Genomic DNA, 27,002 nt, shown 5'->3' on the forward strand with positions numbered 1-27,002 from the left:
TAACTTTCTACCGCCCCCTGCTACTCTTGCCTTCTCTTGGAATCCAGTCCATTATCGTTAACAACCATCAATTATCTCGTCTTCGAATTACAAGCCCTGCCCAAGCCCATTTTTTCTTTATAACTAAAGAGGCGTGTTGCCAATACATTTTTTTGGGGCAACAGCGTGAAAGCTGAGGACAGCGATCGTCCTGTGTTTACATTTTTCCTTATTGATTTCGAATAGGATATCATTAACCCGCATTTGTTCCCTCACCTACTCTGCCCGCTTCCTCTCTGTTAATGTTACGTCTATTATTTTATGCTCCAGAAATGAGATTCGAACATCTACTGACCCGATCATATACTCTTGTGGTTCTAAGCTATGTTTTTATGTTTTTGTGAAGGTTCCTGCCATTTTTAATTTCGATTTTACTCCATGAGCGTTCTAGCCTCCATTGCTCGTATTATTGCGACGTGTTGACTTTGCCTTCACTGTTCCTAAAGATCGGAGCTTTGGGAAGGCTCACCAAGGCTCTTTTGATATCTGGATGCATAGCTTTACATTCTATTAGAATAAGTTTAATGTTTCATACACCTGCTCTCGCAGGTTACACAAATATCGCTGGAGTCCTTGTTTTTTGGATTTACTACGCCAACTTCGTTTATTCCGAAGAAATTCTGGCATTGCCGCGAAGATCCTACGCCACCTTTCGGGCAGTACAGAAACTTCGCGGTTCAGCACTCCGCATACATACGCTCAAGCGGTTGCATCTTTATACCTTAAGCGAAAGGCAGAACTCAGCGCGATAATGTCATAGTTACTCGCTATTGGTTCCATAACACGAATAAAAATTAGTGGAACCATCTCGAAATGAACCTCAATTGACTTTCTTTTCAGCAACTTAGTGGCACCTACACCGTTGCTTGATTTATCATTCCTTGCATTGCAGACCAGCGGCTCTGGCTGAAATCCGGACGCCTTCTTGAGGACAAGAAAATTGCTAGATGGACACGAAGAACGCATTCGGTTCTAGACAAACACTTAATTAAAACGTGTGAAGATCTGCTCGCATTAGTCAAACATTAAGGCCTGACTTCTGTGAATGTTTGTTAATGACGCGCATGTATCAAAGTAATGTCATCCGATTCCCCAGAGACAAACCTTATCTTGGAAAACGACAGCAGTATTGTTTTCTTTATGCAAGCCTTGCGTCCGCCGTTCACAAACACGAAAGCAATGATAATGTGTATTTTCTGTTGCTCTTTACAACTGCAGTTGCCAACGGGGCATTACTGATCACGTCGAATTGGTTCACTGCGCAAGATGTGGCTCAGCCTCACACTGCAGACCTCAAACAAACTGTCACGTTATGAATACTACGAGTGCGCGACATGTCCTTTCATCATATGTGAATCCATGGTTATGCTATGAGAAACCACCGTTACGCATGATGACATTTCATTAAGCGACATTCTTTCCAGTGATCTTGTGCCATGAGTTCACAGGCCCGGTAGACATGTACAAGTGGCCCATAAGGACTCAAGAAACGAAAGCAGCTCCGTACCTGCGGTGCTTTTGGGTGGGTACCCTGCGTGGATGTATGGCGCAAGAGGGAGAACGCAGAACTCGTAATGAGAATTAAGTGTTCATGAAATCGTGATCATGACTCAGTGGAACTATCACGAGCTGCGGCGCCCTGTCAGCGACGCACCTCCGTCCAGCGTGAGCGTGGCGAAGTTGAGCTGCGCCGTGGTGCTTCCCGCGTCGTTGTGGGCCACCATGAGCAGCACGTACCAGGAGCCCGGCTCCAGGTCGGACAGCACCAGCTCGCCGTGGTGCGGCGCCAGGTGGCTGGATGCCAGCGTCCAGTCGGCCTCGGCGGTGCGCCGGTAGTGGACGGTGAAGTGGCTGATGGCGCAGCCGCCGTGCCACCACGCCTCGGGACGCAGCCAGGCGGCGCTCGAGTTGCTCTCCACCAAACGGTCGGGCTGCTGCAGCACGGGGCCTGCGAGGTCGAGCCACCAAGCACACGCTGCTGAATTTATCTTCCACGCAAAAGCAAAGGATAACCGTGGTAGATTTAAAGATAGGAAATACACCTACTGTAGACCTTGGGCAACATTGCATAATTTATTGTTGAACAACCATTATTTCTTGACGAAAATTCCAGTGAACGGGGAGCGAGTCATAAATTTTGAATAATATAGGGCTCGAACGAAGGCTAATAGTTAAGGAAGACTGGGAACCTTAGCTAGAAGCTCCGGGCAGTCAATCAAAGGTCCATACTCACGGTTCCCCTCGGTGGCGGCGGTGACCACGTTGCCTTCGGGTCCTCGCCCGACGTCGCTAGCAGAGCGCATGCGCAGTTGGTGCCTGGTGCCGCACGCGAGCCCCGACAGAGCGAAGCTGGTCCGGTCGCCGCCCACGGACTGCTCCCGCCACGGGTGCTCGTCGCCCTCCGCACGCCAGGACACGTAGTAGGCTGCGTGGAGGCATCGGAGGTGCGAAAGCAACATATAAAGCAAGACTCTGATAACACACCATTCATAACGTTGTGCGCTGGACATGCTCGAACTTGCGCATTTCACAAGAGCTGGAAGTATTTTCCTACATTGAATTCTGGACACTTTAACGTGCTTTCGTCAAAATGCGTGAGGAGCTCCCAACTGTGATGGCCGCGGCACGTTAACGACTTTTCATGCAAGAAAAGCACTCAAGATGTCTGTATGCACACGAGTGAATGTGAATACTTTGGCAAAGAGGGAACGCCAAGATGATCTACTAAAACTTGGTTATCTTAATCCGCTTTTGTAAACACGAGCAATCCACGTAATGTTTTGTACTTGGTTAGTTATTTATTTGCGCCCTTCTCAGTGAAAAGATTCGCATTTGTATTTACTTCAGTATAGTATACAAATAGTAAGCTTATTATCAAATAGCAATAGTAGATGGTTTTCAGCATTAGCTTACTAAGTGGCAATAAATGAAATTTAGAAAGCTATCTCGAAACAGTTTGTTAGTATTCGATGGAAAAGCTAACAGTCAGCAGTTGCTATGGCGAATAAGACTTTTCGTTTACAATAATTCTAGTCTTTGTTTCCTCTCCATTCTTTTTTGCATAAATCATGCTTGCACATTTGTTTACACATGGAAGCAATACGCGAAGGTCCTGTATTTCATTTGAGGTTACATGCCTTCTGATTCTAGCATAAGTGTATTGCTAATGTCGATATTTAAAAAGTAAATTAAAAAAGTCTCAGAATTAAATTTTTAAGAAATTTAGCTTTCTTGCACTCTTTTGGCTTTTGGGTCGGTGAAATTACGGGGTCAGAGTTCTCACAGCTGCGCCTTTTCGAACGATGTCGCATTCAGACCATTTTTTAAAAGCCTGGATAGTCAGTAATAGAGTGCAATGTGAACTCAGCAGCGGGCGCTCATCATTCTCCCCATTGTCCGCAAAATGTACGCACACATGCACGCTAAACCCGTTCGCGATTGCCGCACAAGGCCCCTAACCTAATGTCCCTGCTCTGACTAATGCTGTGGTCGGACGGCTTAGCGCCAGCCGGCACCTAAGCACTCGCCATGGTTCGGAGTGCGTCTTAGGTCTCTCTCCAAGCGGCTGGGTACGTCGTTGCCGCGCCCGAACTGCCCGCACCGTCAATAATGCAGAGAGCGGGCTTACTCCTGATGGGGGGATCATCGAGAGGGATGAGCGGCCTCTCCCACGCCAGCGAGATGGTCCGGGCCGAGGTGCCGACCACGCGGTACGTGGGCGGCGGAGGCGGGTCTGCAACATTCAGGACCGCAATCAGCGACGCCTCGGAACTGCGGCGCCGGCAGCTGCGCTAAGCAGCCAGCGTTGAAACATTGAGCAAGAAGCCGAACGCAGGCCAAAGCAGCCCACGCCCCCGCGTGAGCGGGAGCAGACATTTCCTTCGGTACGCGTGGTACATGCTGAGATCAACGAGAAAAAAGTGTTGAGTGCACCGAAGAGGTTTAACAGGTATCGTGGCTGGAAATGCTAGCGTTGTGCGGAGCCACTCTATGCACCTGAAAGGTTTGAACCTGCGAATGGCGAACATAATTTTCCGTCAGACTGCAGAGGTGGAAATGAACTATCAGCAGTGTTTTATGCATGGCTTCATCTAAAAGGTGCCTCTAGTGGTCCAAGCACAGGTCGAGAGGAAAATAAAGATGGAAAGACAGAAAGCAGCTGGTTGCCTGTTTTACCCATCGTATCATACAAAGAGATAAATTACTTTTAAAGGTCGGTATTCGCTCAGTTAGAGACACAAACTTGAAACAAACAATCTCCACGCTCTGCCACTGTACTCGTTATTGTTGTGTAGCCTTGGAGCTGAGTGGCCAGCTCTGGACTGACTCGTGGCGTGAGGGCGCGGGTTTTTCCTTTTCTTCCACCCTTTGTGTATTGCTGCCAACTTTGTACTTTTCTCCGTCTCGGGTTTTAGACAAAAAATTGTGAATGATTCTTGCTAAAAATTGTAGTGAAATTTTAGAAAAACAATTGGATCACCATTGACGAAAAGAATAAAAGATGGCTGCCTGCTTCGTATCCATGTAGTCTCTACATTCTAGCACGGGGCGTCTCAGATCCCTTGTCAGTAGTGGTGGCGGTCTGAGACCTCGCAAGACCCGCTTCACTCACTGCGCTGGCAGTTATACCGCCGCAGTCAACGGGATACAAAATGCACTTCATGAACTGCACAATAAAAAATGGGCACTGACGAGATACAAACACAAAACAGACATAACAGGACGCTGGCATCGGCCCGCAATAAAAAGAAAGATCACTGCATGTGTGTGTAAGGTTCTGAAAACAGCTATGGTATCACGCGGGTGTGGATCAACGGCGTTAGCTTTCATATTGCACTCGTCAAATACAAACGTTAAATGTTGCTTCATGACGTGCGCGAAATGCAAGCCGTTCTGCTTGCGGCAGTTGCGTTTGCCCTGTGTTAAGGAGTTGCGGTGCGGTAAGCAAGTTTCTCGTTCCTTGTGAAACCATTTTGTCACCTTTTGCTAGTAAAGATTTGCGGAATGTTGCATTCGTTTAATATCGGGATTCACTTCAATGTGTGAAATGCGAAAGCTGTTGTGTTTTCAATTTGAAATGCACAATGTTAATGCAGGTCAAAACACGCTTCATAAGCACAATATTCTGAGCAGTTCCACGGGACATACTCGGGTCTGGCGAAAAAAAGGCATTTCTAACGATAAAGCCTTCTGATGCGCGTAAACGAACTGTTGAGGAAAGCAACGAAGGAAGCAAAGTAAGCCATTATGTTGTCCTTGACTCTTGCTCATCTGCCCATCTTCTCATATAACCTTAGTGTGATTCCCTAAGCTCTCGTTCTTTCTCTTCTTGCCTTTTCATCTGCCAAAAAATATAGTGAACATCATTTCGTGTGCTATACGGTGGTCCCCACTACCTAGCGTATGGGGCAGCTTGGCCGACCGAGTTGGTACATTCCGAATGAGAAAATGAAGACGAAAGGTAATACAAAGCATACTTACTGCAAAACAAAAATAAAACTTTTGTTCAAGCTCCTCGCAAGTTGGGCTTAACACTGCAACTCCGTTTATATTTTTATCGATAGAGATTGAGAGAGCAAGACAACGTTTTTGATGAAAAAGAAAGTCCGAGGTTACTGGGCGTCTACTTCGCCACCATGGCGATAAATGATGAAAGCAAGAAAATAAAATTCACAAGGGCACTTAAATTCATTATGAGGTGTCAATGCGACAGCATTACCAGCTTTTGATGCATTTGCCGGAAATGACGCTACTTCCGATCTGGTGACCTCACATCTCTCCATCCAATGGGAATGCCCTGGTCTGGAGATGTCACTTCCCCCCAGCCAATGAGAATGACTCGTTTCGATGACGAAACGTCCATCCAGCCAATGGGCGAATTTTATGAACGACGGCAGACGCTGGCCCATGGCGCTTCTAATTTTACCGCATTAATAGGCCGACCATCGCAAAAGATCCTCCGTTAAATCATTAAAACGAAAGCGTTAAGCCGTTAGTCGCCTGTTCTCTGCCTGGTCAAGCCTACGGCGTGGTCATCTGCCTCATCTGTCAAATGTTCTACAGGAGCGAATCTTAAATAGAACCGCACCCATCTGTCTGCTCCGCGCTATGTGTGACGCAGTCTGGCATTACGTTGGCCCGTGTTGGGACGAAGTTGCCACCCTTGCGTTTCTTTTTATAAGCTCCACAATCGGCGCATAATGCTTCCTCCTTTCCTTGTCCTCCTCCGTGAACTTTGCGTCCTCTGCTCACCGGCAGCCAAGGTTCGCACAGAATGCGTCCTCGAAGGGGGTCCTGGCCCCTTGGCGTTGTAGGCCTGCACCAGCACCTCGTAGCGGGTGTCCCTGTCCAGGCCCGTGAGGACGCCCTCGCGCTCGTGCAGCGTCTGGTAGCGCAGGGGCTCGGGAGATCCCTCGCGCCGGTACGCCACGTAGTAGCCATCCACGCGGCCGAAGCCAACGCCAGGGGCGCTGCTCCCCGGAGGACCAGGAAGCGACGACGGGTCCTGGTTGCACAGGTAGCAGTGGATAAAGAGGTCACTTCTAGTCCGTCTGTACACATACTTTCAGTAAATTTGGCTAGCTGGCTAGCCCCTGCAGGGACATGTTTTTCGAGACTCGTTAGAAAAATGCGCTAAGAACTAAAGAAAATCATTAGAAACTAAGTGAAAAAATTTTAAGGTAGCGCAACACGTTCAGGTGGGGTGCCTTAACGAGAGAGACATTTTGGAGCGGCTTTATACCAGGTCTGCGTTATTTTCTTAAACCCAGGTTGTTTAAAGCTTGTAAGACATGGAATAGAGGGTACACTTCGTTAAGAATCAGTTCTTTTTGGGTTACCCACTATGAGTCCTGTGCTGAATAAAAGCTGAGACGAGCTCGGGCTCGTGTCAACTTTGACTTGTGTGAGGAAATCGGCTAAGACATCCGCGCTTGCTGTTGGGGGTTTTATTTGAATGAAAATATCTGTAATAACTTTTAATGTTCGGAGTTATCCTACACAGGATAATATAGCATTTGAAGCCAAGTTATGTTTTACTCGGTTTAAAAAGTCGTTATATTCTTTCGCCTATATGTATCCGAACCATTTCCCCCATACCCCCTGTTCTCCCGTACTCGGAGGTATGTTATAATTTAAGAAACCAGAAGGCTGTTGCAAATTGCGTTGTATAATAACTAAATACAGAAAGACAAGGGAGTAGCCAAAAAGACCAACCTAAAAGTACGAGAGCTATTATTTTAACAAGGTTGCCAAAAATATTGAATAACGTTCAATAAGAATGAGAAAGGTGACTGCAGTTTCACATGTGTTTACTGTATGTCTTGCCGTCTCCACTGATGCGTGGTAAAACACAGCACTGAGTTTAAAGTGCTGAATTGAAATTGCTGTGGGCGCATTTTGTGACTTGCTGCATGATGAATTGCCAGACGAAGTTCCATGACAATGGGTGTAGTACAAAAACGGCGCTGATCTAGAAATAAGCTCAAAACAAGGCATAATGCTTTGGTTCTAGTTTTTTCCTTATTCAGCAAACTTTTCGCGCGAAAGCACAGCTCTGAATTGAGTATTTACTATGGCCTTTGTCTATATCAATTACAGCAGTCCGTTCAACAGACCGGCGCAGTTAAAATTGTTCTTTGTTCTAAAAATGCTGGAATATGAGCTTACCTCGAATTTTATCGATACGCTTCTCGAATCGATCGCAGAGAGGTGAACATTCATCGGCGCATTCCGAGGAGCTGCAAAGTTTAAAAGAAACCGTGAGAACATTGTAATTTATTTGTATTATTCTACATAGAGAGCATTACCAACTTCACGCAACTGTGCCATAACTATGGACATCCCGGTCCATGTTCATGAGGGAGAGGGAGTTAAGGTACCTCCCTCAAGACGGTGAGCAGATGCTGCAGGAGATTGCCCCACGAAGAAGCCATTTTGCCCTGTTGTTCAGACTAGGCCTCCCATGTGGCTATATTGCCGTGAAAACAGAGCTAAAATACGTGCATAAAACTCTCGATAGAGGAATAAATAAAAACAAACCCAGCTTCGCGCAGCGCGAGAGCAGCGTCTCGGCTTTTGTGCTGGAAGGCAGAGCAGACCCTTTTCACCGCGAACAGATCCATCTGCCGCGCGCGTGTGCATATGAGCTGCTTGCTGGCGTCGTTGTTCCGTGTGAGAGGCGCGACGCAGTCGCTGATTTCACTCTCAGCGGTGACGTCACGTTTTACGCTTAGGCTGCAGCTCCTGTACCCTGCCACCAAGGTTTCGCTGCAGCCTTTCTGCGTTTTCAACGAGCACACGCTTTGGTGGCACTCTTCAGAGCGCCGTCTTTCACACAGCACTGCGCACGCTTCGCTGTCGGTCCTGGCTCTCAACAGGCCCGCATACGCTCGTGTGACAGCTCATGCTGCATTGCGGCGTATTCTCCAAATCTTCCCACTGAGGAGAGATTCACTGCGTTTCCTCTCTCCTGCTGTTTTTCCTGTTCTAGCGTCGCAACCATTACGCCTTAGTTTTCTTTGTTCTTCCTCTATTACGCTCACACTTCGCAGATTCTTAAAGGCTACGACAGAGGTGAAGTGTAAGACACCCGTGTACTATGCGAATAACCCCAGATGAGGCAAGGCAAAGGGGAAAAGCAGCTGGGGAGGATCAGGTAACAGCAGATCTGTTGAAGGATGGAGGGGACATCGTGCTAGAAAAACTAGCCACCCTGTATACGCAATGCCTTATGACCTCGACTGTACCAGAAGCTTGGAAGAATGCAAACATTATCTTAATTCATAAGAAGGGAGACGCCAAGGACTTGAAAAATTACAGGCCGATCAGCTTACTATCCGTTGCCTACAAAGTATTTACTAAGGTAATCGCTAATAGAGTCAGGGCAACGTTAGACTTTAATCAACCAAATGATCAGGCAGGCTTTCGTAAAGGATATTCCACAATAGATCATATTCACACTATCAATCAGGTGATAGAGAAATGTGCAGAATATAACCAACCTCTATATATAGCTTTCATTGATTACGAGAAAGCATTCGACTCAGTGGAAACCTCAGCAGTCATACAGGCATTGCGTAATCAGGGGGTAGAAGAGCCTTATGTCAAAATACTGGAAGATATATATAGCAACTGCACAGCTACTATAGTCCTCCATAAAGTCAGCAATAAAATTCCAATAAGGAAGGGCGTCAGGCAAGGAGACACGATATCGCCAATGCTGTTCACCGCATGTTTGCAGGAGGTATTTCGAGGCCTGAATTGGGAACAGTTGGGAATAAGAATAAATGGAGAATACCTAAATAATCTGAGATTTGCTGATGACATTGCCTTGCTGAGTCACTCAGGAGGTGAACTCCAAATCATGATCAACGAGTTAGACAGGCAGAGCAGATCGATGGGTCTAAAAATTAACATGCAGAAAACCAAGGTAATGTTCAACAGTCTAGCAAGGGAACAACAGTTCACAATTGGCAGCGAGAGCCTAGATATTGTGCCGGAATACGTCTACTTAGGGCAGGTAGTGACAGCTGATCCGGATCATGAGAGGGAGATAACTAGAAGGATAAGAATGGGGTGGAGCGCATATGGCAAATTCTCGCAGCTCATGAGTGGCAGTTTACCAATTTCCCTCAAGAGGAAAGTGTACAACAGCATAATCTTACCGGTACTCACCTACGGGGCAGAAACGTGGAGGCTAACGAAAAGAGTTCAGCTTAAGTTAAGGACAACGCAGCGAGCCATGGAAAGAAAAATGATAGGTGTAACGTTAAGAGATCGGAAGCGGGCAGAGTGGGTGAGGGAACAAACACGGGTTAATGACATCCTAGTCGAAATCAAGAGAAAGAAATGGGCTTGGGCAGGGCATGTGATGCGAAGGCAAGATAACCGCTGGTCTTTAAGGGTAACGGAGTGGGTTCCAAGAGAAAGTAAGCGTAGCAGGGGGCGGCAGAAGGCTAGATGGGCGGATGAGATTAAGAAGTTTGCAGGCAAAGGGTGGATGCAGCTGGCAAAGGATAGGGTTAATTGGAGAGACATGGGAGAGGCCTTTGCCCTGCAGTGGGTGTAGTAAGGCTGATGATGATGATGATGATGATGATGATGAGGCAAGGCTGCAATCGGGGATAGTTGGTCAGCAGTTACAGGCGGTCGAAATTATTCCGGCGCCGTTCAGTACTGCACCTATTCATCTCTCCCTTACTTCGCTCTGTCCTTCCCGCTCCGGCGCGGTTGATGTGTCCACCGAAAAGTGAGACTGTTACTTCGCCTTTAATTTCCTCAAAACCAAAACCAAATGGCATCAAACAGCGCATTTCGGGCAAAAAATGCTTGTTTCAAAAGTAATTCATGACTTTTTTTTCCAGATTCTTTAAATTTTGCATGATCATTACCTGAATATTGCATTTTCCTCCTAGCCGCAGAAGTGGCTGAGTGGTTACGGCGCTCGGCTGCCGGCCCGAAAGACGCGGGTTCGATCCCGGCCGCGGCGGTCTAATTTCGATGGAGGTGAAATTCTAGAGGCCCGTGTACTGTGCGATGTCAGTGCACGTTGAAGAACCCCAGGTGGTCGAAATTTCCGGAGCCCTTCACTACGGCGTCTCTCATAGCCTGAGTCGCTTTGGGACGTTAAACCTCCATGAACCATAAACCAACCATTTTCCTCCATTCCTGTAATGATTGTCTCATTATCTCCAAGTGCTCTCTGTGTTGGCTCAGTGAATATGGTGTTCGACTGCTGGTCTCAAGGCTACAGAAGCTAAGGCCGGCCGCATTTGGATGGAGGCGAAATGCGAAAGACGCCCGTGTGATGTGACCTAATGGAGGACTAGTGATTTGAGGTGCTGGGCTCGATCCCCAGTAAAGCCTTGTACCCACCGGTTTTCCAAAGTATACAAGCTTTCTCTCGAGCTCGTAATCGGCTTATCCGTAGTAAAATGCTCAGGAAAACGGTCTTGGACCACGTCCAAAAGGGTGTTGTTTTGTGGTCAGGGAGCGGTCCGAATACTGGAGACAGTCTTTGCAATCGTCTGCTACCCCAATGAAGAGGTGTCTATACCTAGAGAATTCACCCTGGGCTAGAGTCAAAGCTTGTAGGAGGCGTGCAGAGCATCAGTGGGCTAATCTGTGCCTCCACCAGATTCCACGTGTGTTGAGAGTCTTGTGGAAGCGTAAATGCGACCTCCGTAGAATCAGAAAGACAGGCGCTTGCAGCATTGGTCAGTGCCCGTTAAAGAACCCCAGGGACGACGGAATCCAGGGTTTGAAGAAATTCCCTCTAGTTAGGTAGTGGCAAACCAGAATGAATCTGGGGTCACTGGCCAAGTCAAAAACGTTAGATGACGTTTCGGAACCCGAAACGTCAACTAACGATTTGGCCTGGTCAATGACTCAGGATTCATTATAACATTCCAGGGGCTTTGAATATAATCCGAAACCCTCCACGTTAAACTCCGCACACCTAGCATACATCACCAAGTAAGCATTCCCTCTTTGCGTTTTGGACCCTGGCTAATCGGCCATCATGGGTGTACGTGCCCCCCTCAGCTGACGCCGATGGCAGCAACAATCAGTTGTGCTACTCACGCTCGTCGTCAGTGTGGACCTCTAGCGGAGGCGTGTAGGCACCGGGTCCGAGCGCGTTCTCGGCTCGCAGTGTGAACAGGTACGACGTGGACGGCTCCAGGCCCCGCACCGTGACCTTGGTCTCCGTGCCGGCCACCGACACGCTGTCCTCCCACGTGCCTGGAGACGAGGAGGGAGATAGTAGATTGGGCAATCAGCGGTGTTCTGGACTATTCGCGATGGCATAGAAAAGGCTGTGCATGCACAAGGAGTATACAAAAGAGATTGCACGGGGCGACAGCAACTCCATTGCAGCGTTTCAGACCGCTGGGATCAGGCAGCATGGACATCGCATTGACGATATATTTGCGAGCGTATGACTTCGCACACGTCGTAGCAAATTTAAGATTCTTGTAGTTTTTGGTGGACGATTTTAACCCCGTTTATCCGTGAAGACAGCTGGTTTATTTGCGTCCATACAACGCGCACAAAATAGTACACGGCGCATTTTGCATTATATTTAAAACACTCTCAACCCAACATGTGTTGATGGCTGTGTAAAACGTGCGTCCAGGGGAAATAGGCAGCCGCTAAGGATTAAGAAGTGGGATAATTTCCCAGCCTCACGAGAGAGCAGCCGTGCTGCACGATCACGTGACACAACGCACCGTCCTTGTTGGTCCACCGCAGCAGGTACTGCGTTATGGGCAGGTTCCCACTGAAGGGCTCCGTCCACGCCAGCCGCACGTACCTGCTGGACGCCTCGCTCACCTGGAGACTCTCTGGAACGCCGGGCACGTCTGGTAGAGAGGGAGGGAAGCGCTTAAGAAAAGTGCATGTGACGCTCACATGAGGTGCAAAAGACAGCTGTATTTGACTGGTAGAACATTAACCAGATAACCGCTGGTTCTCAAGGGTAATGGAAGGAGTGGATTCCAAGAGAAGGCAAGCGTAGCAAGGGTCAGCAGAAGGTTAGGTGCGCAGATGAGATTAAGAAGTTTGCGGGGATACGGTGGTTGCTGCTGGCAAAGGACAGGGTTAATTGGAGAGACATGGGAGAGGCCTTGCCCTGCAGTATACGTAGTCAGGCTGATGATGATGATGATGGTGATAGGTGCACAAGGAAGTGTCTCTAGGAGACAAGTGGTTTCTTGAGGAAAAGAAATGGCAGGGAAGTAACTGCCTCACTTATCGACGGACAACTCAATCGCGCCGTGAGGGAAAGAAGGAAGGTGGGAAGGAAGAAAACAGAGAGAAAGAGAGAGAAACAAAGAGAGAGAAAGAAAGGTGCTGTAGAGAGGGCTACAGAAAAATTTAGACCACCTTGTGATCTGTACTGCTAGCTGCCCACTCCGGGAATCCCGGAAAGGAGACTGCCAACGTTTTAGCCCGAGGTTTTCTCAACCGGGCACCGGCGGCCTCCGATCTAGGGTTCTCATGGGAGCGCATGCATTCATTCAGTGAACTGACGCAGACCTGAAAAGCCCAGCGTCGGCCCTACCTCCCACCCCATCCCTCCCTCGACAATGATCACCAGACACTTTGGAGGCGGCTCCAAACACGCACCTTACCCTCCCCTTATATACGCACGAGCTATCACCAAGTCTACACAAACCCCTCCTGTACCCTCTGCCACCACCCCAAAGCCACTCTCGATCATAACCTTTTCCTCTCCCGGCGGATCCTCCCCCGCGGGGCCTGGAGCACCTTACCACTTGGGAGGGTTGGGAGACCCTACTGCGCTCCGAGGACCGGCCAAGCAAGCCATCGGCACAGGCCGGGCTGCCAGGGTGATGAGCTTCCGGGACATGAACGTTTGAGTGCAGTGGGGCCTTGCGGGGGCCCAAGGACCTGCGTGTCCTAAACTCCCCTGTGGCTATTAAAGTTTTTACCACCACCACCACGTTGCACGGACACTCAAGGGTGAAGGCAGCTCTTTGTGTACAGGTCGATGTAGTTTCGCTTCACATACATTTATTCTGAAACTTGCCATTCGCTGTTCTTGAACGAGCAACTGCGCTGCACGTTTGGCTCGCTACGCGTAAGAACAGCCCGTAAGAACAGTGTTAGCAATGCGAGGACCGTACCTTGCACAACCAACTGCACGTTAGTGGTGTCCTCCCCGTAGTCGTTGGAGGCGTGACACGTGAACAGTGCATCGTCAGACTTCTGAATGTTCGTGATGGTCAATGTAGACCTGGGGCGCTTGGTGTCAGCGTGCTCTACCTGGGAATATCTGGAACAAAAGGAACGCCGCAGCCAGGAGAGCAGGCGGATGAATCAACATCGACCATTATTCGGGTTGTAATATCCTGAATATGGGCCAGTTTTTGAAAAAAATCCTATTATTGACTGAATCATACCCTGGTTCATATCTCCGTTCGATTTCCCTGATTCCGTGACACCCAACATGCAGACAGACCGAATAATAGTCGTCATAACACCTTTATTTATGTGAAGCTAACCTAAAAAGAATCAACTAGTTTTTTTTAATTGTTACTTGTTTGGCAACAGTTGAATGGTTGATGTCAAAAATTTTGTCGGCATGGTGTACTAGTTTGCATGAAAAATTCCCACCTCACTATTTAAGCAGACGGGGACGCCGGCCTCCGTGACATTTCGTATAGAGATATACAAAGAAGCCCAGCAGTGAACAGCTCAGCACACGATGAAGGATCTGTGCTTGATATTGCTAATTATAAACATAAGAATAAATGACAAAACTCTCCTGCTGTCAAGGTTGGACTTGTTTTCAAATAAAAACTGGGGGCACTTAAGTTTCAGTAAGGCGTGTTGCCGGGCAAGTTGGTTTAGCATTTTTTTGAAGCTTGGAAAAATCCACCTTGGCGCAAATAACTTCGCACAGACAAAAGAGACAAGGAGACGCCTGTTTGGCGCCTGTCCGTTGTCTCCTTGTCTCTTTTGTCTGCTTGAAGTTATTTGCGCCAAGGTGGATTTTTCCAAGGTTAAAAAAAATACTTAAGTTTGTCTTAAGAGTACGAAGCGATAGCGTTAAAGGGTCCCTACTGTTGGTTTGGGGTCTCCTGTCGCACCATTTCGCAGACATCGACTCGCTTGTTGACATCACAGACTGCTTTATTACACATCATCGTACATATTAGTTGGTGACGCTAACTAGCGACCCTAATAAACTAAGTGTTCCTGTAATGTAATTCGCCTACAGTGCGGTGTGAGGTGTTCGTACAAGGCCTTCATTTATCCCACTGAACGAACGTTCCTGAGCGGTGTAGAGGCTGCCCAACCAAAAGACAGCTGTCCAATTCCGCTTGAGCACTTTTTTTTTCTTTCCGGCGAAACTGCTTTTCTGCGTCACTATACCTCTCGACTAATCAGGATGTTCACTCACTCCGACGGTGGGTTTTCCGTCGCAGTGGACCTTTAACGCGAACGCGTTAAAACAAATGTTCCATTTAGCCTTCAAATATGCTACTGCAACGCTAAAGTGGAACCCGTGAAGAGAAGAAATACCCCTTGTCGCGTTCGAGAACTAGAAGGGAACGAGGCAAAAACGAGGGAAAACAACTGGCATTAATGAAAGTATTTTGATGATTCATTATGGATTATTAAGGAAAGAAAGGCGCAGTAACTGTCTCACTCAGGCCGCACGCCCGAAGCATGCTATGAGAAAAGGCATCTGAAAGGAGGGAGTGAGGAAGTCGCCTCTCCAGTCCAGTTTTTAACTGGATTGTGTATTGGAAAACTTTTGTCATCGGCTTGAGTAACAAGTGGATTAGTTGATCTTGCTAGGTTGCAATCAGTGGAGACTGGCGGCGATCTCTTGGGCTCTTGTCACGACCTGTACTTGTATGTCCAGGTCGGTGCTGAGCAGTAAGGTCTCCCACGGGCCCGGGTGCGCGAGCCTCTGAAGCGATATTGGAGGGTGTTTTGTCGGACAGTCCCAGAAGATGTGGTCTACGGTGGCTTTTGCCGCCGCATTTTGCTGCCCTCCGCTTTAAATCTATTCGGGTACGCGTGGCTAAGGACAGCGGGGTTAGGGAGAATATCAGTTTGGAGTTGTCTCCACGCTACCTCCTGTTCTTTGGTAGGTTTTTATGCGGAGGTGGGAAGATTAGTCTCTGGATTCTGTAATGCTGAGTGTTCTCGCGTTAGGTACCAAGGTCATCTCTTGTCATTCGGACGTCCGAGTTAGTATCCACATCTCGGCTGATAGACCCTAGAGATTTTCCGTGGGCTGCATCGTTCCCCGGGTTTGACGAGTGAGCCGGTACCCAGACCAATTCCACTTCTCTCCTGGCTTTTGGGTAATTCTTGAGAATTCCCAAGGAGATTGGAGATATTCTGCCCTTGGCAAAATTTTCAATGACTGACTTCCGCTTGTGGGTTTTTCAGCGCCAAGGCAATTGCCGCTTCTTTGGCCACTTCTGAAGAATTTGTCTGTGCAGTCGCGTTTGGTACGAGTTGGCGTTCCCTGGTCATCGCGGGTATCGCATGCGCTTTGTCGGGTGTTTGGCAAGCGGCCGCGTCTGCGTACACTACGGCCGGTCGGCCATAGAGTTTCTTGGCTTGGGTTTGTGTTCTGCCCTTGCTTCTTCCTACGTGGTGGACGGGGTGCATGTTTTTCGGTAATGGGTTTACCGTGATTATTCTTATGACGATGGATGGGATTTGGCGAGTGTCCGTGTTAAGTGGTAACGCGTTTATTCCGAGCCTTTCTAGCATCGCTCTGTGACTTAAAGTTAAGGCTCTCATAGGAAATCAATGGGGAATGCTTTTGACGATAATATAAACGTAATAGAAAAAAAAATTCAACACTGCCGTCGTGTGACCTGCAGATATGTTGATTTTTGTAGTAAAATCTTACAGTATATGAAAAATTGCGTTCATAAATGGTTTCCCGTTCAAAAATGCATTTGTACAGGATTTCTGGGTATGATGGTATCGAAGGCCCTGTGTAGGGTCTCTTTTATCTCCCCACCACTTCCTTTATTGATCCAGAGGGTTACGTCGTCGGCATAGAAGGTATGTCTCAGATTTGGGATGGACTAGATTTGTTTCGGTAGTTCTACGAGTGCCAGGTTAAATAGGAACGGCGAAAGTACCGAGCCTTGCGGGGTCCCCCGACACCCCATGTGAATGGTATCCGAGGTCGTCCCGCCAAGCGATATTTGTGCCGTCCTTTTGTCCAGAAACGACCCAATGAAGTTCAGAGTTCTAAATCCTGAATTTAGCCTCGATAGGTTAGTGTGGATGGCCTCATGTGATACGTTGTCAAAGGCCTTGTGTAGGTATAATTCGAGGGTGGTCCTCGATCATGTTCATGATTTTAGCGATCACTTCTTCCTGTGTGGACTGGGGGGCTCTAAAGCTAAGCACGGGGGAGGGTAGGAGGTTGTTATCCTCTGCATATCCTTGGTGTTTGTTTAGAACTACGTGTTTCATGAATTTCTCTAAACAAGGTGTGAGGGAGATAGGTCTTAGGTTTTCGGCTTTTAGCTGCTTGCCTGGTTTAGGTATAAAGGTGATTCTGGCGTTTTTCCATTCCTGGGGGAGTTCCCCCTCTTACCAAAGTTTGTTGTCAGCTAGGGCCGTCGCTAGATTTCTGAACGTCTTGTTGATGACCCCGTCGGGTCCGGGGGCTGCTGATCTCTTGAGTTGACGCGTTGCCTGCCCTTCTTCTGCCGTGCTGAATTCCTGGTCTAATTCTGGGTTCGGCACACCCGTGCACTAGGGATTGTGAAGTGTTTAGGTGGATTGCGTGGTGCTTAGATATTTATCTTTGAGTTGTTTTATAAAGTCCTCTGTATTGCCTTAACTTTGGTACACAATTGGAGCGAGTCTTTTGCGTTGAGCCGTTTTGGTCTGTGTGGGGTCGAGTAAGTGTTGTTGTTGTTGTTGTTGTTGTTGACCTCACACAATGGCACATACCCACCAGGGGGATTGGTAAGTGCTCTGAGAGCACTCACGTCTTTTTCTTACCCACGCGCCCGTTCATGCTTTCACATACCTGTCCCCAATGCTGTCTTTCGAGCTCGAACGCGTACGCTTCTATTTTCTTTTCTAGCTTTGTTATCAACGTTACTATGTTTGGGTGTGCTTGCGCCTAGAGACGCTGGACACGGCAATCAGCTTTTCTTAGAGAAGTCCTTTCGCTCCCGCTGCACTTTTGCAGAAGAGTTGGCTTGTGAATATACGACGTCATTGCACCCGCCGCGGTAGCTCTTCGGTTGCGACGCTTGGCCACTGAGCCAGAGTACCCGGGTTCGAACGGGCCTCGCTGGGCGCTTTTTAATGGGGGCGAGGCGCAAAAAGGCGTCCGTGTTCTGTGCGATGTCAGTGCACGATAAAGATCTCGAGTTAGTCGAAATTATTTCTGAAGTCATCCACTATTGCATCACTTTCTCTCTTTCTTCCTTCAATCCCACTCCCTTTCTTCCCTGAAGGCGTGGTTGAGCTGTCTATTGAGAAGTGAGACAGTTGCCACGCCTTTCACTTCCTGATAACCAATCAATTTTTGGTCAGGTGCTATCCTTTGGTTCCCGAAGTTAAGGTGCGGCCGGCATACATTTCGCTTCCCTATTTCCTTCAAAGAAAACTCATGATAAGTGTTAATACAATGGCTCTTTTATCAGTCGTAATGGCTACGGTAGGGTTCATAAGAGCCTTTTGTCGGCCTGACCGTGCAGGGTTCAGCCGCGAGCCAACAGAGGGGCTTGCAATCGCCGACGTACCTGTGGTCGCCCAAAGCGGCGATGGGCACGCCCTCCTTCAGCCACCAGAGGCGCATGGGCGTGTCCCCGGCCTCAGGTTCGCACTGAAGGTGCACCGTGCTGCCCCGTTTGGCTGAGTTTGTGGACTCCTTCGGCGAGAGGCGGGGGCTGCCTGCGCGTCGGCGTCGAACGGTTTAGCGAAAGAGGAACAAACAGCCTACACGTCACTCCTAGAAGATTTCAATGGCCCCCGAAAATGACGGCAAAGGAATATGTGTTTACGAACTCAGCACGCAATACAACACTACGGTGTCCGAATTTGTCACTGGCTGTATCCGCCAGCCGTGTTTGGAAAAAATGGAAAATGGAGACCCGGAATCAGGTGCTTGTCTGCAGCCTTTATTTTTTATGAAGTGAAGTAGCCTTGCGGTTTGAATGCCTTCACATTCTCAGTGCACACGCGCGCTATAAGAACAGTGATCAAAGAGGCAAGACTAACAATAAATTAGTCTTTATAGAGCCCGTCAACAGCAACAGCCTTGATTATGGTACGCAAAAAAATACACACGACTCAATATGTCAGAAAAGTTTTTATGCACAAAAGGAAAGACGTATAAACATCGACATTCTGGCGATCACTAGGGTAATTAGCTGACGTGTTGCACAAACTTTGCGCGTATTACAGGGTTAGTAAAATAAAGCGAATAAAAGTGATTCAGCTGAAATGTCACGTATTGAAAGCAGGTGTCCTGAAATTTAAAGCTTCCCTTACCATACAATTCGGGCAAATAATGAGCGCACCTGTGGCAAGTATCGAGCGGCTGGAACAGCGTTATACAGCAGCATAACATTGTCCAGAAGGAAGAGGTGAGCGTGCAGGGACGACGTGTGTTGGGCGGAGGCAGTATTGCAACGGAGCCAGCCACTCACTGCGCACGGTGAGGCGCACCACCTTGGAGAGCTCTGCGCCGACGCCGTTGGAGGCCTCGCACAGGTAGAGGCCCGCGTCGGCCGCCTCCACGCTGCGCACGCTCAGCGACCCGTTGACCAGCACGTGCACGCGAGAGCTGCTCACCAGGGCGCGGTAGGGGCCGGACTCCCAGCCTGCGAGACACGCCGCCAACGCGTATGCGCGATCAGAGTCCCGAAAACGGCAAAAATGTGACGCAACAAGTACAAACAAAAATTCGACAGAGACCTTTAAAGGGGCTGTGAAGGGGGCTCTAATAAAGTTGCGGCATGCCTGGGATATTGAAGTACGCCGCTTCACGAATAGTGTCCAGCAAGAATTTTTAAATGCGCTTTGTAGAAGCTGAGTTATCTGTAGTTAAAATTTAAATTTCAGCGTCTTCGCGCCTTTCCCTCTCCTCTCGTCACTTCTTGCACGCTGGAAGGTAGGCGCTCCTTCGCCGACCCCCCTCTGGGAGCGGAGCTTCCCGACCCGCCGGAGCTAAGCGGCTTATTGGCCGCAGCCACGGTAGCTGCCTGACGTCTGAAAGAATCTAACCAATGGCCATCTCTCACCTTGTCTACGCAGATGGGGGGACGGAGGAGGGTGCGAGCATGAAAAAGTCGCCGGAAAGGGCTCGCCAACTTTGACGCGTGATTGTGGGTCGTCTGCTGCATGTAGAAGAGTATTATTTGGCCCTGGTTTTCATGGCAACACAGTGCAGTGATTAAGTGAGTTAATGTGCTCTCCTCCGAAGGCGTTTCAGAGCCCCTTTAAGGGGTACATTCTCTTAGGCGCCATGAAAACGAGGAATCTGTTTTTGATAATTTCTTAGGTTCAAGGAGATAGTAAAGGGGCTAGGTATTGTGTGAGTGTTTTGTGGTTTGTTAAAGGAAATGACAATGCCTTCTGTTTGCGAACGAAGAAGGCTTAATTTTCTTTGTTTTTTTGTATTATTTGAAGCCTATATATTTAATTATTTTTCCTGTGAATCTGGCACATATGCACGGACGACATATGGACCCTAAACTTTATGCCTTCACTGACTTTCGAATCGAAATTGTGATTCAACCCTTCGTCGTACAGCATTCCGGATGGTGTCATGCGCGCGCGTAAGTAATGCTTTCGCGTGCGCAAAAAGGTCAGCTGCTAGTCAGCGCTTGTGTTGCTTATGTCTCTAGCTTTTATCCGTGCTTTTTCGATACATGGACATGAGGAGATGCTGAATGACACAAAGTAGAGGTGGTTGAGAGACGTCGGCCGCATACTCTTGCAGATACGCTTCAAGAGTGCGTTGAGACAAAGCTCGAAGGCGAACGAATTTCTTTTTTTTTTGCTGATTGATGGGGCTCCTGCTCCTATTCTCTTTCGGACGCACACATCCGGAATAACGTGCGTTGCACATGTTGCACACAGAGCAAAAAGGCGGACTTGGGGCAAATGTATTTCGCCTGCTTGGCCGCCTCAGCAGGCGGTGTAAAAAAAAGGCAGGATTAACGTGGTGAGTGACAGGCAACTCTGCTTATCGTCCAGTTGGTCGTCATCCTGACTGGCGAGCACGTAGTCGGGCCAAGGTAGTCCGCACGAAAAGTCTTTCGAATGTGAAGAGCAGGGTAATCGCGCAGTAATTGCTTTAAAAAGTACTAAATTTTGAATTTAAATACACCAGTCTTCATTAAGATTGATTAAGCATTTTATGCACTAATCTTTATTAACGGTCCACCCACCCAGGTTTAAGCGACAGAAGGTTTTCACGAGAGCCAGGAGGCACAGCATCATATTTAAAAGACGATTCGCCAGTGGCTAAAACGTACGCTCTATCAAATTTTGCTTGCTCGAAAACAGTTGACTCGCGAGTGAACTTAAAGTCCGCTTGTATTTTAAAAAAAAATGGACACTGCTTGTGGTGCATTGTGCAGACGTAGCAACAGAAGCGCAGCACCAGGGAAGCAAAGTAACTTGACAAAAAAATAAAGAGGCTGTTATGAAACTGCGGTATCGTGCGATCACAAGCGACAGCTCAAATGAACGCGTGCAATATACTTAGCTTCGAATCAGGGCAAAACAGACGTCAAATTTAAGAAAGAAGTAGCATGCATGTCGACAGCCTCTTCGGCATTGATCAGATGTCTGAATATACAAGTTCGTTGCTACTTGATTGTTTAGTTTGTAACGTATACTTTACTGGAAGAGTGGTTAAAAAGAAAATGAAAAATGGAGAAGGAAATATTGCAGCAACTTTGTCGCCGAGGGAGGAATGCGCACGAAAGCGGCGGAATGCCTTCGTGCTCTTATTATGCAGCTTCTCTCAGCTCTGTTCCGCAACAGAGCTTCTTCCTGTCAGTCTCATTCATTTGTTCCTTCGCTCTTCGCGCTTCCTCAATTTAGCGATTGCGTACAGAAACTAAACGGGCTAAGAAGTTCTTTTTTTTTTAATTTGCTGAACGGAATCCCTTTGAATCAATTACCGGCTACCGCATCGATGTCTTATCACGCTCCCGGCTAAAGTACGCAGGTTTTCGCTTGTTATTAAAGTATTGGACCCTTTCGAGTCTTCCTTTCTTTCTTTCCTTCGTTGCAGCCTTTGTCTCCAGGGGGCGCAGGCAGATTCCAAAATGATATTCGGCTGCGCCCAGAGAACAGACGGGCGTCGTGATTTATATGCGCATATCTTTAAAAGAAGAAGGAGTAGAAAAAAAAATCGATGGCCCCAGGATAGCACCCGTTATTTGGCGCCGCACAGCTCGGCATCTCTGACTCCTCCCTTTCTCCCCCTTAACAATTCCCCCCCTTTTTTATGTCCTCCAGACTTTTTCCCCGTTTGGCGGCGCGTCTGCTCTGCCTTCGCTTCAGTTCAGCGAACGCTTGCATTCCGAAGTCGTCGTCGTCCACCCCCTTCTGTTTCCTCGCCCTCGTGTTCCGTGCGCCCTTCTTATCCCCCCCCCCCCCCCCCTCCCCCTGCATGTACCGCCCGTGCCTTTCCCAAACTCCCTGTGTCTTGTGCCAGCGATCCATGTAATGACGCTGCTTTCGGCACTTTCGTTCCCCTTTTCCCGCTTTCATTCCAAGGAGTTTGCTGCGCCCGCGTCGCTTTCTTCTTTCCGTCTTCGCCCTATCCGCTCTTCGCTCTTTCCGGATGTGTCGCATCCTTTCCCACGAAGCCGTACGCGTACGTTCAGCGTAGCCAGCGGTGGTGGCGCTGCTGTTCCGCGCTTCGCTACAGCAGCACGCGCTCGAGGCATTTTCATCTCACGTGTTGACCTCACGCAGCGAGAAGGGATGGAAACAAGAGGGTCAGCGACATCTGCCGTGTTTGTGCGTCTAATAAAAGGATTGATTCTAAGGGCACACGCATATCGGTCGAAAGCAAAACGCTGTAAACAAAACGAATGAAACAAAGAAAAACAAAGGAAAGAAGCTAGAGGGGAAGAGAAAAAGAAAGAAAGCAAGAAAGAAAGAAGGAAAGAAACGAAACGAAGCAAAATGTAGGATGAGGGAGGCGAATATGAAGGAAGAAAGAAGCACAAAAGGAAGCGACAACGAATGCTGAGAAGATGAAGGAGAATAGGCCGGGATATCAAAACTGCCTCTCTTGCGAAAGGATCCTCGTTTCTCGGCCGTGCAGTTTGAATAATAATAAGCGAGAGCAGGTGGTCGATCTGCTTGAAACGAGCAGCCGGGGATTCAAGAAACGCAGCATCGCCGATTTTATTGTATCTGTGAAATCCAGCGGTGGCGTGGCCGTTACGTTTCTCGTGCAGGCAGGAGCGTGTCCAGCTGGCTCCCACGACGCGCATTTGATGCGCTTTCAGATAAGAACCTGTTTTGCTCCTCAGCCTTTTTTCTCCGGGGCTCCATGTTGTCGAGATGTGATGAGCGGTGAACCGAGAGGGACCATAATGCTGGCCCATTCTTTCGTTCCATTTTTCGTCCCAGTATTCAGGGGCTAGGAATTTGTTTTACAGGTGAACCCACCTAAACGAGCTAGCTCAGTATCACTGCCTTTCGTAGCAATTACCTGGCCACCGCAATTACAAACCGCAACTATATTTCGTAGTTATGACCATCAAGCCAGTGCCTTTAGCCTGAGCCATTTCTGATAAAAAAAAACTTTCCCAATACTTAAGTTCACCTCATGAGTATGACGCCATAGCGATAAAGGGTCTCTACGATTGCTTCGCGATCCCCCGGCGCACCGTTTCGCAGACATCGACAAGCTTGTTGCCGTCACATACTGGTTTATTACACATCATTGTCCATATTAGTTGGTGACGATAATTAGTGACCCTAACTAGCTACGTGTTCCTCTGTTGTAATTCGCTTACTGTGCAGTGGGAGGCGTTCGTACAAGGCCACCATTTATCCCCCTGAACGATCGTTTCTCAGTGTTGTAGAGGTAGTGTTCTCGCCTCCCGACGCAATAGGCGGAGGTTCGATTCCGTTCGAGCATCGTTTTTCTTTTCAGCGAAGCTGCTGTTCTGCTACGACGCAACCCTCTCGACCAATCAGGATTTTCCAGTCACGCCGGCGCTGGGTTTTCCGACCCACGGGATTTTCAACGCTACCGCCTGAATTCTTCGACATCTGTAACTCAAGAGGGCAGCAAAGGGGTCAACCACCGCATTAGTCGCTGCAACTAGAGGTATTTATGGAATTACTCCTTGTCCATCCATTCGAGAGGGAGCAGGTTGTATGTTTTCTTCAATGAAATAACAATTTGTTCAAAACCTCTTTGAGTTGCAACGCCACTCTAGCCCTAGTTCACGTATATCGCACTTTCCATGGGACTAAAGCGCAATCTGCTGTGCATACAGACCTTTCCGAAAGGCAGTCTCCCTTCATAAACCTGCTCTGCCCTTGTCTTATTAGTTAGGCCGCGCAATCAATCGCAGCTCATTTGCTAACAGATGGTTTAGTGAAAATCTATTATGAAGTCAATTAGACGCCGCAGTGTGCTCGCAGAGAAAATCCAGGACGCGTCGGTTGTACTGGAAACACAAAAGAGAAAGCGTGATTTCTGGTAGTCCTAAGGTATAGATTTTCTGAGTAAAACCAGCCTACATTTGGTCTCTACTTAGGGCACATTTCGTATTTCGAAGCACATCCAAGTTTTCTCTAGTCGCATGTCTTTCACCGGTTTTCACCTGTGTCCTTCATAATTTAACAACGATATGCCAATAACATGCTTTGTCGCTGCCTGATACCACTCACTACTTCAGTTTCTTGCTAACGATATCTAAGTTTTGATACGAAAGGAATCCTTGCCCTATTACGAACCCTATTACGAGCTGGTGGAAAGTGTGTGTACTCGCGGTGGTGCAGAAAATCCGAGCGATGACAAGAAAAATAGGGTGACGTCATTAAGCGGCTTTATGACGCATACAGCAAGCTGAGCACCGCCACTTTAGATAATCCTATAAATTCAATTCGTTATTATATACTGCCCACTGGCTGACCTCCACGGGGTGGCAGTTTTCCCGACCTTCGTATCAAAATTGTAACGCAACCGTGCATCGTACAGCTTCGTGTGGTGTCGTACGATTTCTCGTTGCATATAGCTTACATGTGCTAATAAAGTTAGAGACCGGCTTACAGAGATTCGAACCGATGACATATACACCTTCAATTTTATGCCTTCCCATACTTTCGTATCAAAATTTGATGCCACCGTTTGTCGTACAGCGTTCCGGGTGGTGTCATATGCATGTGTGTGCGTGGGTGGGTGTCAATGCACCCAGGGATAGTAACGATATCGTATTCCCGCATATAAGCAGTATGAAGTGTCTTAGTAAAATCTGCATTTCAACAGCTTGACAGAGTAACCACCCCACCCCCCACCCCGTTTTGGCAATAGCATCCAAAGTGACGCAAAAATATGGCAATATATAGAGAAAACGAACACTACTCACGGTGATCACACAGCACTACAGGGAAATATATAAACATGTTACTGGAGAGCTGTATATTGGCACATATGTATAAAAAGAATAATCTCAATGCATTTTCTCTCGCAAAATTTATTTTATACACTGACGATAGGAGCGCCTTCCTAGCTGTGAAAATGCCGAATAGATATAGCCAATTGCATGCCCAAACACTATAGACGAATGAGCACAAAAGAAACCCTTCGCAAAGTAAGGTTAATAAAACAAAAGCAGTTATTTTTCATGCCAAGAATAAGCAAGTCAGTTTGACAAAACTTGTTTTTTTTCAGATTGTGCCCGCTGGAAATAGTACCCCAATTGAAAACCCTGGGCGTTGGTTGTGTTTAATCAACAAATGTCCTCGGACGATCATGTGTCTCACATTATTTCTAAGTTGTAGCAAATAACTGGTCTCCTAAATCTTATCTAATGTTATGTTGTTAGTTTATTACACTTTATTTCATTCTCGCTCTTGGCTACTGCAGCCACATCTCGGAAACTAAAAAGCAGGAAAATCTAAACAAATTAGGTGTATTACAAAAAAAGAGCTTTACAAATTGTTAAGAAACTACCTAGGTTACATCACACAAGGGAAATATTCTTAGAACACATATTTACTGCTGGCCGCCGCGGTGGCTAAGTGGTTATGGCGCTAGGCTACTGATCTGGAAGACGCGAGTTCGATACCGGCCGTGGTGGTCGAATTTCATAGTAGGCAAATTCTAGAGGCCCGTGTGCTGTGCGATGTCAGTGCACGTTAAAGAACCCCAGTGGTCGAAATTTCAGGAACCCTTCACCACGGCGTCCCTCATAGCCTGAGTCGCTTTGGGACGCTAAGCACCCATAAACTATAAAACAAACAAAATTGTTCCAGTAACAAAATCTGTAGCTATCGCCTCAGCCGAACACGTAAACAAGAACTATTGACCAAAAACATCGTGTATTGAAAATTTTTCAGGCTCGACAGAGACTACTGAGATATGGTATAACACTCCAACATGTTGCAGTTTGCAAACTTTTCTTACTTTCTTTCTTAACCTTGTCTTATTTCTTATGCAGCGCGAACCCAATCGCTTTGCATAATTTTGGTGTATTGCTCGATGTTATTTGTATATTTTCGGTTAAATTGTCTTTGCCATGTTCTTGATTCTGTAAATTGCCGAAATCATCTTTATGTTCTGCCATGTCTAATGATTTTATTCTTTTTGTTAAAAGATATGTGCCAAGTGTGGCTTTTATATTGCATCTTTATAAGGCACTGTAGTGAAATGTAATAAACGCGTATAGTCCTTAGTGAATTGTCTATGTTACATTACTTTGCTGTTGCCAAAAGGCAGCCTTGCTAAGCCGTGGAGAGACAGATTTTACTTCGGTCACTGACATGATGATCAAAATAAACATTATTGTTATTGTTATTATTACTTAGGTATAGGTGGGTAGGTAGGTAGGTAGGTAGATAGATAGCTTTAAGCATTGCAGAAATCTGCAATGTTTGCGCTGGTCCAGTCTCGCTCATATTCCCTCTGGAAACAACTGCTGCGGCGAATTGCAAAGTGGCATTGAAAAAACTAGCGCGCGCATTTGCTCTACAGAAAAGGCACAATAGCACAGGGCTTAAATTGCCGTGCTGGCATTTAGAACAATGTACCAGACGGGTTTAGTATACTTACTGTCTTGGTAAAATAAGGTGAGTTGGTGATATCGCTGCGCACTTATGAGTTACCTGTTATCAAAATTATAAAGTTAAAACCCACTGCGTGGTGCTTGGACAGGGTTAATTGGAGAGACACGGGAGAGGCCTTTTCTCTGCAGTGAGTGTAGTCAGGCTGATGGTGGTGA

At 47.5% G+C, this 27,002-nt stretch overlaps 1 protein-coding gene across 1 annotated transcript in view; it reads right to left on the reverse strand.

Moving 5' to 3' along the window:
• The window catches only part of LOC144128754 (cell adhesion molecule Dscam1-like), a 188,500-nt gene that overhangs the window by 10,034 nt on the left and 151,464 nt on the right, over window positions 1–27,002 (reverse strand). Inside the window, exons 13-22 of the mRNA XM_077662411.1 lie at window positions 19,221–19,394; window positions 18,312–18,462; window positions 13,689–13,837; window positions 12,270–12,401; window positions 11,623–11,781; window positions 7,708–7,778; window positions 6,292–6,544; window positions 3,668–3,772; window positions 2,273–2,464; window positions 1,694–1,987 (exon numbers count right to left, since the gene is read on the reverse strand). Of these exons, the coding sequence (XP_077518537.1) occupies window positions 1,694–1,987; window positions 2,273–2,464; window positions 3,668–3,772; window positions 6,292–6,544; window positions 7,708–7,778; window positions 11,623–11,781; window positions 12,270–12,401; window positions 13,689–13,837; window positions 18,312–18,462; window positions 19,221–19,394 (1,680 nt within the window). The remainder of the gene's footprint in view (window positions 1–1,693; window positions 1,988–2,272; window positions 2,465–3,667; window positions 3,773–6,291; window positions 6,545–7,707; window positions 7,779–11,622; window positions 11,782–12,269; window positions 12,402–13,688; window positions 13,838–18,311; window positions 18,463–19,220; window positions 19,395–27,002) is intronic.

Source organism: Amblyomma americanum, chromosome 4, assembly GCF_052857255.1.
Source record: "Amblyomma americanum isolate KBUSLIRL-KWMA chromosome 4, ASM5285725v1, whole genome shotgun sequence".
Lineage (NCBI taxonomy): Eukaryota > Metazoa > Arthropoda > Arachnida > Ixodida > Ixodidae > Amblyomma > Amblyomma americanum.